The 16,522-nt window shown below is 37.3% G+C and overlaps 1 protein-coding gene across 2 annotated transcripts in view; it reads right to left on the bottom strand.

Moving 5' to 3' along the window:
* Positions 1–354: 354 nt before the first annotated feature.
* The window catches only part of LOC107655280 (26S proteasome non-ATPase regulatory subunit 1), a 52,418-nt gene continuing 36,250 nt past the window's right edge, over positions 355–16,522 (bottom strand). For both annotated transcript variants that reach the window (XM_016442727.1, XM_016442728.1), the window contains exons 17-25: positions 13,860–13,974; positions 10,182–10,298; positions 8,935–9,037; positions 4,840–5,009; positions 3,221–3,313; positions 3,012–3,098; positions 2,723–2,926; positions 2,221–2,384; positions 355–527 (exon numbers count right to left, since the gene is read on the bottom strand). In XM_016442727.1, coding sequence (XP_016298213.1) covers positions 2,238–2,384; positions 2,723–2,926; positions 3,012–3,098; positions 3,221–3,313; positions 4,840–5,009; positions 8,935–9,037; positions 10,182–10,298; positions 13,860–13,974 — 1,036 coding nt within the window. In that variant the 3' untranslated portion in view covers positions 355–527; positions 2,221–2,237. The remainder of the gene's footprint in view (positions 528–2,220; positions 2,385–2,722; positions 2,927–3,011; positions 3,099–3,220; positions 3,314–4,839; positions 5,010–8,934; positions 9,038–10,181; positions 10,299–13,859; positions 13,975–16,522) is intronic.

The raw sequence follows: 16,522 nt of genomic DNA, 5'->3' as shown, positions 1-16,522 counted from the left end.
ACGATGTGAGTGAACTGTTTTTCCTCTAGACAGTTGGTTATTCTTTTGTAACTGTATTTTGTGTAAATTGAGATTTAAAAAGATATTGGCTACAGTGAGTGGATGACCTTGGGAAAATGTTAAATCTCAATAAAAGGCCATTTCTTTTTACATTTTAACCACTTTTGTGTCTTCACTCATTTTATATATTGCAATTTGCATACATGAATTTATGTTATGCCATTTAAAATAGTATAGCATGTCTTCTCAAAAGCATTTCGTGTCAACTACCCACCTTATGCAACTTAATTGACAATAATACCAAAAATACATATAAAGCATACAGCAGATCCACCACAATAAAAGCACCCAATCTCATGTTCACCATATATATTTTATTGTAATGACTGAAAACCATTGTGTAAAACATCCCCCAAGTGACCATGATAGGCCAAGTGGAGGAAACAATGTAAAAAAGGAAAAGGGGTGGACATTTGAGTAGACATGTAGCGGTGCACACTGTGAACACGCACAATTCGTAACACCACCTGAAAAAAAAGAGTGGAGATGAGCACATGAGCTTCAACGAGTTGTAATGAGATCACTACAGACCACTACAGTTTTATGCAAAAGTTTGCGGAGGTTGCATAATATCTTTATAAGAAAAATTTGTAGTGATATACCATGAAGTTTCTAGAGAAAGCTGCATAATGTGATGTTTTCCAGACATCAGAAATTCTTAGAGTAGCAGTATTGAATTGTATGAAATAAAAGTCGAAGGTGAAAAACAGGCTGTGCAAAAGTTTGGGCACCCTTTCAATTGTGTTGATTACCTGTAGTCACTTGTTGCTGATTAATTACAACACAATATTGATTTGATTGGCTCAGTGAACCTTAACACTGCAAACTCAAAGTGCAACCCATCATAGAAAATGAGTTTTAAGGTAGCTAATTGCTAGTTGTGCTTCTCCTTGATTCTATACTGGAAATTAGCAACATGGGAACCTCATAAGATCTCCCTAATGACCTAAGAACTAGGATAATTTGTTAATATGAATTAGGAGGATACAAAAACAATTCCACAGTCAGAAATAGGAGTTAGAAAATGGAAGGCCACAGAAACGGTCATTGTTAAGGAAAGATGTGGTAGGTTGAGAAATAAAAAAATCTGAAAGAATGGTCACAGACAAACCACCTCCAAAGAGTACAGTCCAGCACACCTTGCGCAAGGAACAGCACAATGGAAGGGTGATTTGGAAAAAGCCTTTTCTGCGTACTGCCAACAAGCAGAGCCGTTTGATGTATGCAAAGGCTCATCAGGACAAGCCAGAATTATTTTGGAATAAGACGGAGTTATCTGGTAACAACCAGAAGCGCTTTACATGGCGGTTCAATACTGTTCAATTCGTTGGAAGGTCCATCCTGCTATGGGGCTGTGTGACAGGCACAGGCACAGGTACTGGAAACCTGGTCAGAGTTGAGGTTTGTATGCATTCCACCCAGTTTCAACAAATTCTTAAGAACAATGTTCAAGAATCAGTCAAGAGGTTGATGTTACACCAGGGTTGTTTGTCTTAGCAGGACAATGACCCAAGGCACTGCTCCAAATCTACCAAGGAATTCATGCACAGACATAGATGCAATGTTCTAGAATGGCCATCCCAGTCACCAGACTTGAACATCACTGATAATCTATGCATTGTTTTGAAGCAGGCTGTTCATGCTCGACAGCCATCAAACTGGAAACATTTTGCAAGGAAGAAGAGTCAAAATACCTGCAGTCAGGATTCAGGGACTTATCAGTGGCTATAAGAAGCATCTACAGGCTGTTATTTCAGCAAACGGTGGCTCAACTAAATATTGATGTGATTATTCCATTGGGGCGCCCAAACTTCTGCACTTGTCTGTTTTTGTTATGATTCACATTGCATCGTTTCTGTTGATTCAATAAATGTTATTTCAAAATTGAAATGTTGCTGTACCCATAAGGTATAAACTCTATCCAAATGAAGTTGCTGCTTCGAAAGTCTAGCAGATTATGAATTGAAACGATAACTATCAGGGGTGTGCAAAGTTTTGCATAAAATTGTATTGGAATTTCATGAAATTTTATGTTTCTTAGTTTAGCATCTTCACATGAACAGAGTCTAAACTAAAATAAATAGGAACAACAACTTAAATTCAATATACAAAACAAAAGAACAAAAAAAAAAGCCCTTTGTGTCCATGTAGAGGAAGTACCTGTAAGGGGGCGTATCTCACTCGTCTATGTATTCGAAGGGTTCTGGGGCCTCGGGCTCCTGTTCTTCCTCCTCGATCTTAGGGCCATGAGCAGACACGGGCTCCACAAGCTCCTCCTCTTCCTCACTGGTGTCTTTCAAGATGATGATGCCACCCGTGTGTAACTGGGAGCGACAATGTGGACGAAGGGGGTCACTATATGGTGTGACAGTCCAACTATATACTTAAACTAGTTGTCTAGATGTCTTATTTAATGCAAAATCCAGAATAATGTTCCTGCTAAAGCAGACATTTTCACATTCAAAGTCTCCTACAATGCAAAAACAAGTGGCTGGAGTCATGCCAGCTGACCTCTGAGCACTAAACTGCAGCTCTCAATGCTGTTTATTTAGAGCCGTTAGGCAAATGTCTTCTCTCTGAAGAGTATCTCTCATTCGCAGCATGAGTGGTTTTACAGATGAAAACCGTCACAACAGGCCTAAATTAAAGGAGTCAGACTCACAGGTTTGAAGGGCTGGTATCTGCAGCTGTCAGGCATGGCGAGGACCTTGAGCTGGGCGGCCATGACACGGGCTGGGTTCTCCAACATCTGGAAGTTTGGCTCTGGCTCTTTTTTCTTTTCTTTTTCTTTCTCTTTCTCCTTCTCCTTCTCCTTCTTCTCCTTCTCATCATCTTTCTTCTCTTTCTCTGCTTCTGCCTGTGTTTCCTGCATCAGATAAAGACCAAATCACTGGGGTTCTGCGGTACATGACATGCTAAAGGTTTCTGGAAGTGCTGTGGGACATGCATACCACTTCCATCTTTTCCTCTTCCTTATCTTTCTTCTCCTTCTCCTTCTTCTTGGCTTTAGCCGTGATGGACAGAACGGCGGTGGAAACCTGACAGAAGAACAGCGGGTCAAGTTATGCCATGAAATCTGGGACTAGAACATTGGTTTGTGGTATCAAGTTGAGATTTGACATGCCAGGTGAGAGTTCATGATACAAGGGTTAAAACAGACCTTCTCTTTTTCCTTCTCCTTTGGCACCTCCAAGGGTGGAGGGTAAGCAAAGGTGGAGGGCTTGCAGTTGGATCGATACTGCACCTTTGGCATCTGTTAACAGGAAAGAACTTATTCATTCAAAATTGAAAAGTGTAGATTTAAAGACTTCAATTGTCTTATTTTAAGCTGTTCCCTTATAAATAGGTTAATATCAAACAAGTCTCCTATGTGGTTTGTTTGAGAAGTGTTATTTGTATGACACCAGAAGTTGTTGCCCCTGTACAGCCTTCCAAATAAGTCACATAGGAGGTTCAATGACAGTTAGGATGCTGCCCATAGAGGCAACAGCCACTAATTTCACTAGGGTTTGAAAAACTTTGTTTTTTTTTTTGTTTTTTTTTTGAGAGAGTAAACAAAAATGTGTTACTCTAGCATGCAGTACGTGTGCTTCAAGCAATGAAGAGGACCATTTTGGTAGCATCAGCTTTCCCTAGTTTTAACAATGTGACCATTTGCGTTAACCCTGGGGTGTCCAAACCTGCTCCTGGAGGGCCAACATCTTACAGAGAAGTTTCTAGGCATCCTGAAGACTCTTGATAGTTGGTTCAAGTGTGCTTAATTGGGGTTGGAGCTAAACTACAGGACAGTGGCCTTCCAGGAACACGATTGGACACTCCTGAACAAACCGCTTTACCAGTGCTCCAACTGCTGCTAGTTCTTCTTGCATGGATTAATGGTTTGGCTCCATGCTGGATACATGGGGATTATAATGTTTGACACTTAAAGTCGGCATGAAACGGAAGTAGCGATTGTCTTTTTTTTTCTCAACTGTGATGTCTATCCGAGTGAAACGGCATCTGAAATGAGAGGGCGGGACTTGATTTCGTCCTTCGGGAATTGATTGGATCGTTGGAAGTTGGGGCGTTGCTAACAAAATGGAGGCAGATCTGAATGCCAGTTTGCAGTTAGTTGTGGGGGGATTTCTCTCCACTGGATTCACCGCCAACACCCTAGCATGATGAAATGTTTTATTTATTGAGGAAGACGACGACGAGGACGATAAACAGCACAAAACATACCTAACAGCGCGCGTGCAGAGAGAGACTGCCTGAATGACTGAGCGCGTCCTCCATCAGGTTAAGTCATATTCATAAAAAAATTGTTTGAGATGTCCTAAGAGTAATGTTGTGGCAATATCCTAATATCCTTTCAATTTTAAGGGTAGTGTACTCCCCCCATGGCTTGCGTCAGCACTGGTCAATGCATTGATTTCTATAAAGCATCAGCTTCAGTTTTTCCCCCTGTTGTTTACCCCTCAGTCACTAGCTCCGCCCTTGCGCCATAGCTCGTGAACGGAATAGAAGACTAGTCGTTTTGAGGGGGAGGGGAGGTTAACGTTTTTGATTAAAGATTATGAGGGCACATGAATTTTAAAAAAAATATGAAGTGCACAGATAAATTGTTTATAATAAACACTACAGTATTCCATTAAAAAATAAGAATTTTCAATTTTGATTTCATGGTGACTTCAATGCAGGAGATAAATATATCCTACTGTTTCTCTTATATACGAGGGAAGTCACCCATGTTGAGGTTGCACTGTGTTGCTTTATAGGCTGAAAGACGTTTCTTCTTACCTTCAGATCCTTGTTGAGGCCGATGATAGCTGTGGGTGTGAAGGCCAGAGACAGGAAGTGAGAGAGCGGGAACCAGAACCAAAACTGGGTGAAGACCAAGAGACCCACCACAGATGGCATGTGGGTGTGGCCTGTGCGTGACTGCAGAGAGATCGTCACATTGCGACCACCTGAGAAGAATCAGAAAGATGGTGTTTGCAAGCTCCTCTGGAACTCCAACCACTCTCAACTCACAAATCACTTTTTTTAAGATTTAATTTTGGCATTGTGTCTTTATTACGATAGGACAGTGTAGAGTAGACAGGAAGTGAAGTGGGAGAGAGAGGGGGGCCGTGGGATCGGGAAAGGTCCTCGAGTCGGTGTTCTGACGATTTGTGCTACCCGCTCAGATTGTGCTACCTCCCATTAAATAGATAGGTAGCATAAATCGATAGCGAAAAATGCTACCCATCAGATTGTGCTACCAGCATCTTAATCATGTGGTTTGAGGCTTTTTTTTTTATATCCATAACTACCCCTACCCTAAACCTACACACCCATACCTACCCTTACCCTTAAAACAATGCAAATATATTTTTGGTAGCACAATCTGATAGATAGCATGTTTCGTCGGTACACCGGTATTTGAATTTGGGACGCCCGGCGTAAGGCCATCGGCACAGACTCACAAATCACTTTTAAACCAATAGGCTTCCTGTTGGTCAATGCAGCAAATTTGCAAAATCTGCACTGAAATCTTTCGCCCTTACACAAAACTCCAAATTGTGCAGATACGTACTTAAATGATTGGACTTCGCCTGCAATATTTCGCCTCCCAGTGGTAAATGAGACAGCACCTTAAGTGGTTGTTTTTTGCCAGAATAAATTATGTTGTGGACCAGACTTTATGATTATATTTAAAGGTTTGTCTTGGATTATGGCTTTGATTCGTTAATATTACAAGGTACATTTTTCAGCATTGCAAAGGCCACACAAATTTGATGCTGAAAGGAGGATGGTGTAGGTGTGCACTGGTAATATCTTGATGAACAAATGCAGCATTCAAATGTCCTTTCCTGTCGAGGTGCATAGACCATGGAGCTGATACAGGATTGGGATATTAATAGGAGATGTTGTGAAGGTCAAGGCCAAAGACTCCACCACCCTCAAACTGCCTGATGAGCAGACAATAACAGGAGTGAGGGATGAGTGCCTGGCCGGAAAGAGGTGTGGATATGTCCATAACAATGCACTTTTAAAGAAGATGAATGGAGAGAGGTTTGGTATCATAAGTTTAGAGGATCAATCTTGCTCAGAATGAAAGGCATCGGAGACAATAGCATACTTCTGTCACAGCCCGTTAAATTATCAGACTGCCAGTTTACTGTTGGCATCTACTGCAACTGCATAGGGAAATTATGGCCTGTATTGTTTGTTTTGACTGCAGTGACTTAAATCATGCTGTGTCATATGTGACAACCAATAAGCCAAGAGTTCAAACTCTCTACCAAACCAGGCCATGAATCAAGTGAGAAAATAAAAAAATATATATATTTCAAAATGTTAATTCATGCGTAATTTCAAGAGCTTTCAGCGGTCCCTAGGTATCACTAGTATATTTTCTTATAAAACCTAGTGAGGTGCCTACATAGTAGTGTTGTTTTTGGCGGCCTGTTTTAATTTGAGTTTTAGTCTAGTCTTTGTGTGAAGCTGTCATTTTAGTTTTTATTAGTTTTAGTCACGTTCATACTCTTTTTAGTCTAGTCAAGTTTTAGTCAACTAAAAGTCTGAGCATTTTAGTCTTATTTTAGTCAGAATTATCCATGACTATTTTCGTAGTTTTAGTCGACGAAAACTGATGACATTTAGTCTAGTTTTAGTCAATGAAAATTGTGTTTTAGTCTCTTTTTGTCAACGAAAATGAAGAGACATTTTAGCATAGTTTTTATTTTGTAAACCACATTTAGTCTCGTTTTTATTCGTCAACAATATTGCATTATACATTTAATTATAGTCATCGTCACATGACCAGCATTTACGTTGCGTCTCGTCTCCGTCACGTGATAAAGGTTCGTTGACGACGATATTTAGTCATAATTTTCGTTGACGAAAGCAACACTACTACATAGGCAGCATTTTAAGGCATCATAGGCATGTCCTTGACACAAAGGCTCTTCCATAAACTAAGCAGCATACTTGTTAAACGATACCTATGTTAGGATACATTTTAAAGCACCAATCCCACAATACACTGGCACACACTGAAATCCTTCCGATGTGGTGGAACAAGCAGGGAGAAAAATTAAACATGAATCACTCATACAATACCAAAAACTACCAATAAAAAAAGTAAATTACTCAATATTTGAAAGTACCATCAAAGTACTTTCGTTAGCTTAGCCATATGCTAACATCAATCTCAAATATTTGTTTGTGCTATGTTATGCTTACTGGACTGTTACGATGTTAGCTTACTAAAGTGCAGATATCAAAATCCAAAATTTAAGTAATGTGTATTTTTATGCCTATTGAATTATCGTGATGTTCGTTTAACACTTTTTTTGTCTTTTTTTTTTTTTTTTGCTTACTGGATAATTGTAATGTCGTACATTAATAACATGGTAATGTCAAACTTGAACATTTGAGTACGCTGTGTATTTTCATGCTTACTGAAATACTGCAGTATTAGCTTAGCAACATGCTAATGTCAAAGTATACTTAAATCAAATGAGAGTTGATTCTCCTGTGTGCTTTCCGTGATGTGCACTATTTGTGTAGCACATGGAGTTGCTGCCTATGTAGTGTATATTGTTTAAGCTGACATTGTATGCTGTAGACTGGAAGGCAGCTTAGATTTTGGAGCCACGGTGCAAGAAAGTTTTTATAAAGCAGCTATTTAATAAGTTGCAGCAAAGTTAAGTCAGCATGTGGTGGTATGCCTTATGTATTTAAATTAAGTGTTCAGGCATGGACCCCTCACTGAAACCTTGAAATCCCCCATATTAAGAACTGTCGCCCAACTGTATTACAAATAATTAGGATGCAACACCGTCCCAGCATGTCCTAAATTCAATTACTGTGGGCAAAAACAACACTCCATGTGAAATACTCTCCCGACTCTGTGATAACTTGTACTGGGTTCGTACACAAGCTGATATTTGGGAAGCTGGGGGCAAGAGCATCTTGAAGTTCGATGCATTCTTTCAATATTAATAGGCAAGCACCCCTGGGACTGAGTGAATGATATTTGCTTGTAGTGGCATGAAGACGTGGTGCTATCTTGTTTGGCATGCCACATTCTTGTCACGATCCTATCAGCATTTTATCACAAAGCCTTAAACGGACTTACCTGCCCTGACATGCATACAAAAGGTTTGTTTTCACCCTCACATTTAGCACAGAACACCCAACCATTCAGTTATTTGAGATAAGACTCTATAAAGCACATTAACCCAGAAAGATTGGCAATATCTATATATTCCCAAATATTTTAGAGCTGACTTAAGAGACCGCAAACCGTTAACTTGAACCCAAAACCAAAAGGAATAAAAGAAACAAGAGATTATATTAAATATGGAATTATTTTAAAATAAATGAACCTATTTAAAGTTCTCTCTTTTTTTGTATTGTGACTTATTTAGCATTTTGTATTTATTTAATATTTTACAATTGTGGCAATTATCATGATCAATCGCATCCAAAATAAAAGTTTTTGTTTATATAATATACGTGTGTGTACTGTATATATTTAATATCATATATAAATATATAAACGTAACATATTTTTCTCTTAAATATGTACATGCATGTGTGTGTGTATATACATAATAAATATACACAGTACACACACATATATTATGTAAACAAAAAGTTTTATTTTGGATGCAATTAATTGCGATTAATCGTTGCCCAGCACTAATTTTAATTCATACTGAAAAACACTAATACAATGGCTTTTTGTTTGATAAAGCACATATTAAAAAGATAGTTCAGTAAATTCTACTAAGCATTTTTCCTTTATATTCCATTAATGAGAGTAAGGTAAGGCAGAATGCAAATAAATAAATGAAATGAAGTCTAGTCCAGAAACCTTAAATATTCACATCTGATACTGACCTGCATCCAGGATGCCCTGAGCCAGGATGGCCCCGAATTTGGCCATCACATCATCGTGCTTGTCACTGATCACCTTTGAGTAGAGCTGTCGAAACTGGTTCACCTATGGAAAGAAAGAGCCAATGTACAGCTGATCTCTGATATACGACAACTGTGGGTTTAAATTAAACAATGAACGAGAACAGGAAACAAGACGTGAAATCAAAACGTACCTTATTTTAAATGTTTCTGGTCTTATGCCATAATTTAAAAGATGGTTTCTCAGGGATTTGACAAGGTCAATACAGATTCATGTGTGAAATGACTTAATTCGCTTTCCGCGTCTTAAAGGGGTCATATGATGTTGCTAAAAATAACATTATTTCCCACACAGTGACGTAGACATGTGGGGGCGTGTTTAAACGAGACGTTTTAGGAGGGCATGGAAGAGTCTTAACTTTTATAAAGAATATCTCTTTGGATTTGAGACTTTAGTCTTTGCAACTTTAGGGATCTTATCTTTTCACGAACAGCTTGCAACACTTCAAAGAGAAAGGAAAACTTGAAAACGCATCATATGACCCCTTTAAAGAAACATTTAGATTTTGGTTCAGCGGTAAACACACAGTTAAATGAAGTCAGTTCTAAGGCATTTATGAGAATCATACTCCGCTTTCTCTCCCCAAATTTTAAGGCCAGGCTCATAAAACATGCTGCTAGCATGAATTAAAGTCTGCCCAGAAGGGATATTTAACAAACGATTGCCATTATTACAACTCCAGCCTTTTATTACACCATAAAACAGGGATTTCAAATCAATTTTACTTTCATGTGGCCATAAAATTCGCAGCCCAGTAATAATCGTGGTAAAACCGAAGGGAAATCACCCCAAGAAACAACCAAATGTACCGTGACTACACAACCACATTGTAGAAATGATTCGACAACGTCTGATATTATAAGAGGTGAGTATTTATGACTTTAGGTGCATGCTAGAATCTATAATAAACAGTAAAATGACAGACTATTGTTCATTTTCAGTCTGTGTAGTCTCTCAAGCCCACAAAACCTTCCTCTAGGTAATGTACATCCATTAATCTGGAACCTCATTGGTGCAGCATGCGATCCACATGAATGTATATTAAACATTTCCTGTGATTTTGTAGCTTTGTGCCACATATTGCAGTCAGGCAAGGACTGAAAACACTTACAAATCCCAAGAGCCAAATACTTAACCCGAACCACCCAAAGTCACAAATTCCCCTTACCTTTGGACAGGTGACCTCCGTCTGCTGGATCATGATCAAAGCCGAGGCGATCAGCGCGCCCTGTCTGACGTAATTCACCGGGTCATTGGTCATGGGCTCCAGGAGATTGATTGCTTCCTGTTGAAGGAAATCATCAACGGAAGCATATGAATTATGATTATGGAAAAACAGAAGCATATCCTGACGCAGCATGCTGAATGGTTTAGCCTAAACCACAAATTCATCAGATTCCCAAGTATCTAATCATCTTTGACTTTGAGGCACAGTAATATGGCAGACCTGAAAATACAGAAGGGAAGTAGCCATGTTAATTTGTCTACTTATGATTCACCAGCCACAGAGAAAGAAAGACTGCATGATAGGGGTGTAACGGTACACAAACATGACGGTTTTGATGTCACGGTTCGGAATGATTTTCGGTACAGCAGGGGGAAAAAACTAAACATAAAATTTAAAAATATGTAAAAAAAAAAAAAAACTTTTTTTATTAAACAGTGGTTTACGGAACAAATTTCTCTTTCTTTAAATAAATTCAATTATAATAAAAATTTTCCTAGGGATAAAAATGTACCTCAGCTTATGCTCTTAAGATATATATATATATATATATATATATACACACACACACACACACACACACACACACACAAACAAACATGTAAATTGCACATAATGCAGTTTTTAAATTAACTTCTAAATTATAAAATTTCTATTTGTTGCTGAAATATATTGATTTACACAGTGGATGCCATAACTTGTTTCCTAACACATTTATTTAAACATACATTAAATAAGACATCACTAACAGGTAAAGTAAAATATAATGAGTATATACAGTAGTCCAATATTTCGCGAAATGCTCTTCTCTAGACTCCATTTCTTTAGTGAACTAACAAGCTGTGGACACTGATGGCTTGCCGAAGGTAAATGAAATGCTACGTGACATTTTATTTAGAAGCTGTTTTATTGACATCTTTGTGGTTGAAATACTGATTGAGCGAATACGTGAGGCATGAGATGTTCATTTATGTTTATTTCACGGTAAAACTAGTGGTAAAGAGTAAGGGATGATTGCGCTCACTCGCGCTCTGTGCTGCCGTTTGATCTGAGGTGTTTATACAGCGATCTGTCCGCGCCACAAAGAGTGCCAAAACGGCATTTATTGTCTAAATTTCCTGAAATTTTTTTTAACGTAATTTAAAAGACGAGACTTTGTTTCTTATCAAAAGTAACAATATATAAAACTGCAAGTTTCCAATGAAGTTCCACTCGTGCAGTGGTTAAAACAATGCTGTATTTGTTAGGGTTGGGACAATAAATCGATGCATCGCGTTTCGTGGATCGATTTTGAGCTTAGTTTTTAACAGCAGATGGCGCTCTAAGCTAGTTTTTAACCGGACACTCAAATGCTCACGAAGAAGAGTGCTTGTGCGTTCGGCTGAGTAATGTAAGTGGTTATATGTACTTGCACATTGGCTTTTATGATGCGAGATTAATGTCAACACAGCCCACTGTGACCATCCTTGTAATTCGCTTAATTGCGACGAATTCGGAAAATCTCAGAATCGATGCGGAATCATTTCTCGATTCGCGATGCATCGATTTCTTGTCCCAGCCCTAGTATTTGTTTGGTAAACATGAGTACCGAACTAAGCGACCCGCCCCGAAAATTTTCTGTACGAATACGAGCACCGTTACACCCCTAGTGCATGAACTTTCCATCCCTTAGTTTGGTTTGTTTAAGATGGGTATTTAGTGTCACATTTGATCTTCAAGTTAAAACCGAAACCATTTTGAATTACAACTACACTGAAGACAGAGCCCAAAACAGCAAATTTGGCTCACAGATCATTGCGAGCTAAGGTAACATTACACAACATACAGTACCCCATCATTATGCATATTTCCGCGATTGAGTCAGCAGTTGTTTGGAACGATTAATTCAAAATAAAGCCAGAGTTTGTTTGACAGATGGAGCCAAAAAAGGATTGTGTAGGGATAGCAAAAGCAGAAATTATATTGCAATAAAACGACCAGGTGTATAAATTACGGACCCAAAGCTGAATTTGTGACCCATTTAAATGGCCTGACAGAATTGAAAGTGTGGGAGATCTTGGCTCGCCACAAAACCGCCCATGACTGTATTTGGGCACCTGAGAGGGATTTGGATTAGAGCTATTATAAGTTAAATAGTCAAGACCAATCTTCATATTCCATTTTTCCAGCTCACCCAACGAGGGAGTTGAGTGGTTAATGGCTAGAACATAGTCCAAGGCATCAGTTTTAATCTCATCTCCACTTGAGAGGTAAATGTGCCATCTGTGACTCTTCCACTGGTAATGCAATTAGTCGCAGAACCGACCTGAGCATGCAGAAGAGCCAATAACTCAGCCAATATCACTCAGGATTGTTGTAAGACAGTTCAAACATCTCTCTTGGGTCCTGGCAGATCCTGCTCAGCTGTCTTACAGACTCGTTTAATAATCTTTCAGCCGTCTAAACTTTAGCAGTCATATCAGGGCTCCAGACTGTGACTAAAATGGCCACAAATGCAACAACGACTGAACAAAAACGGATGTTGTTGATAAATTAGAAGTTACAGTATACTCCTATAAAGCGATACATACTATATAACAAATCTCGTAACAAAACGTTACTATATTAAATCACAGAACACTTTACATGAAGTTATATATGCCCAACTTTATCTGCATACATACACTATACTCACATAGGGCGAGATATATTGTATGTACAATATATACATATCGTATCGATATATCATCACAAGCTATAACATTTCCAGCTCTAATCTACTAAATGCGACTATAAGGCATGAAGATGATATTACAATATTCTATACATTAGCATTAGGAGTTTATGTAAAGTTGCTTTAAAACAATGTTGTGAAAAACGTTATACAAATAAATAATAAATCTGACATCGTAATAACTCTTGACATCGTTATATTGCATGCCCGATTTGTGCACAAATGACTCGTATAAAAATTAAACCGCATTTACAAATCTAGCTTAATGTTAATTTCTAACATTTTAGGTTGCATAAATTAACATTACAATTATTAGTTATTAACAAAAATGTATGAAACTAATATTGGTAACACTTTACAATAAGGTTCCTTTTGTTGATATTAGTTAACCACATTAGTTAACGTAAACTAACAATGAAAAATACTTCTAAAGAACTTAATAATCTTAGTTAATGTTGATTCCAACATTTAATAAAACATTATTCAAATCAAAAGCTGTATCTATCAATACTATTAAATGGACCTGAGCTAACATGGACTAACAATGAACAGCTGCAAAGATTAATACACTAACAACTGTATTTGTCATAATTAGTTAATACTAGTTAATGCGTTAAATATAGAACCTTATTTTAAAGTGTTACCGAAACATCTATACACAGCAGGTATACAATTGAACTGAATATTAACCTAGATGAAGCTGTTTAGAAGTTAACGCCATCTACTGTTCATTCCATTGTTTACATTTATTTTTATATCTGAATTAATATTTACCTTGTAAAATAAGTGTTAGTACTGAAATTTTTCTGTATTAACATTAACATACTGAAATGATTAAATGTATTAAGCTAATTCAATGACACCGACTAAGAGTACTGAGTACAGATACAGTATTCATCACAACTCACCTTGTTCCCAGTGCCAGCACAACAGATGCCCAGAGCCATTGCAGCGCCGCAGCGGACGTGAGGATTGTAGCTCTCAGACAGCAGAGAAACCACACTGGGACATTGTTCTGGAGTCCTGTAGACACAAACACAAAACACTTGAAGCAAAGACCATCCATTTCTCCAAACAGTTTATTTTCTCTGACAGTAATACTTCGGATCGACTGAAGGAATGCGAGGCTTTAGTTCTTTGTACAAAGTTTATGTAAAGGAACTATTAAACTGGTGTGCAGCCAAGTTGACATTTGTAACAAAAGAATCTAACTCGATAAAACAGTACAGCATGGTTATTTCGGTTTCCATTCATTAAGCATATCTGAAGTATGCACATGAGTTTATTATGAACAAGACCATAAAATTATGGCAATGGGAATGTTAGGCCATAAATGTGACAAGATTTTCTGGCCTAATATTTTGTACTTTGGTACAAAGGCATAATAGATGTTTTATTGATCAAAATGTGGTTCTTTGGCTTTTAATACAGTTGAATGATATGTATAGAAAGCTTCTCTATGAACATAAATATCCATTTCTATGCAAACTCGATCAGTTTTGAGGAACATACTCAGTTTACCAAGTTACAAGCCAATTAACAAGATTACATTTGTTAAACTACAGTAAAGCTAGCTACATTAAAAAAAAAAAATTGAAATTTAATACAGTTGAATGATATGTATAGAAAGCTTCTCTATGAACATAAATATCCATTTCTATGCAAACTCGATCAGTTTTGAGGAACATACTCAGTTTACCAAATTACAAGCCAATTAACAAGATTACATTTGTTAAACTACAGTAAAGCTAGCTACATTAAAAAAAAAAATTGAAATAGCTATAATACAAGGTATAATCGTAAATATAACCACACATGTAAATACTGCAAACAGTGTGAAACTTATTTTAAACTTATTGTTACATAGATGATTTATGATGTGAATGCCTATTCAAATTATATGTTACACATAATTTTGTAAAAACAAATAATAATAATAAACCAAAAGGCCATATTTTCCCTCCATTTTTTTTCTTCCAGAACTGAAGTTACAGGTTGGCACAAAAAAAAAAAGAAAAGAGAAACATGTCCTTGAAACCTTTACTGCAAGACTATGTAAATCTTCTGTTTAAGTCTGCGGTAATGGTACTCTTAAATAGCCTGAAGGTCTAAATGGCCATTCAGGAATAAAGTAATCAAATAACAGCCTCGTTTTCCTCATTAAATCCTCGGCTATGCCAAACTCAGATGTCACATAACACGAAGTCACTGAAAGGGAGCAAACTTATTACATTAAAGAGAATTAGCTCTTCTCATTGACTTGACTCTAAAAGAATGTGCAATTTACATTAAAAAAAAACAAACAAAAAAAAACACAATCAATCAATCTAGGGATGCACTGATATAGAAATTCTGCCAAAAAAAACGTATAAATGTTTTTTTTTGTGGTCGATAACGTAAACAATGTCCATTATTATGAATCTTAAGTGCTATATACTAGTATTAAGTTTCATAAGCTGTTTCCATTACCCCTCAAACTGCGCAAATTGAAATTGCGAATTGAAAATACGTCCAATGGAAACACATGAATTTTGCAAAAACTCCCATATAAATCGCAATACTTTTTAACGCTCGCATGAGGTGTTTTTTTCCGCATTTACTGGTCACCTGGCTTACCCTTCGATTAAAAACAACGGCTAGTGCTGTGGCTGTGGTATACGTAAACCTAGCAACATCCATCGCCATGACTTCTGGTGAGAGGAAAAAAAATGACGTTTTAGTTTAGCATAACATCCGTTAATAAAAACGCGTCATTTTACATTTTTTTTATCGACATTTATTAAATAACGAAAAAGTTTTGTGCAAATTAGAAATGGAAACACAGATATAGTTAAGCTCCAATCTAGATACTTAAATGCTTCAAACTAAATCAAGTATCAAATATTATCAAACTATACATAAGAAAAGACGTATATATCTATATTTTCTATGTAAACATGGCAATGAAATCGAATCAATATCTAATCTTTAAATCCGACTAATCTAGATCATTCGATTGCAATATGCTGAGAGATTAATTGCGCAAAACCAGATTTGTATAGTTTGTATAATACCGGGTTGATTTAAAATAAACTGAATTAAATTTAAAGTTCAGTTTTGGTCCAGAGCAACAAAAAAAACACAATCTTGTCAGTAATAACAGACAACATGTCCAGTTGAGATAACTGCTTGAACCCTTCCCACAGGCCAAACCCTTTCCGTGGGCAGCTAATCCACAACTTAGTACTCGCATACAAATGTCAACTAGCAATAAAAAAGGATTTGACTTAATCTTTCATCAGGCTGGAATTAATGTGTTGCGCTGGATATCAAGGGCCGAACTTGGCAAGCTGGGAAATACAGTTTCAACGTTGAAATTGGGAACCTTCAGTACAAATACAAATCTTGGCCAGGGTCTTATGCTCATCCACGGCCATTTATTCAATCTAATCCTGACTGGTCATTTGGGTTTTAGAGGCTCATCTGAGATTCATACTGGAGCTTCATTTGTTTTCACACAGAAGTCTAGATTTGCATTCAATAGGTTCTGGTATTCATTCATAACCACTTGCCAATTTGATAAAAAATTAAA

Source organism: Sinocyclocheilus anshuiensis, unplaced genomic scaffold, assembly GCF_001515605.1.
Source record: "Sinocyclocheilus anshuiensis isolate Anshui unplaced genomic scaffold, SAMN03320099.WGS_v1.1 scaffold988, whole genome shotgun sequence".
Lineage (NCBI taxonomy): Eukaryota > Metazoa > Chordata > Actinopteri > Cypriniformes > Cyprinidae > Sinocyclocheilus > Sinocyclocheilus anshuiensis.
Note: the sequence above shows the minus strand (reverse complement) of the source record. Positions and strands in the feature narration are given on the sequence as shown.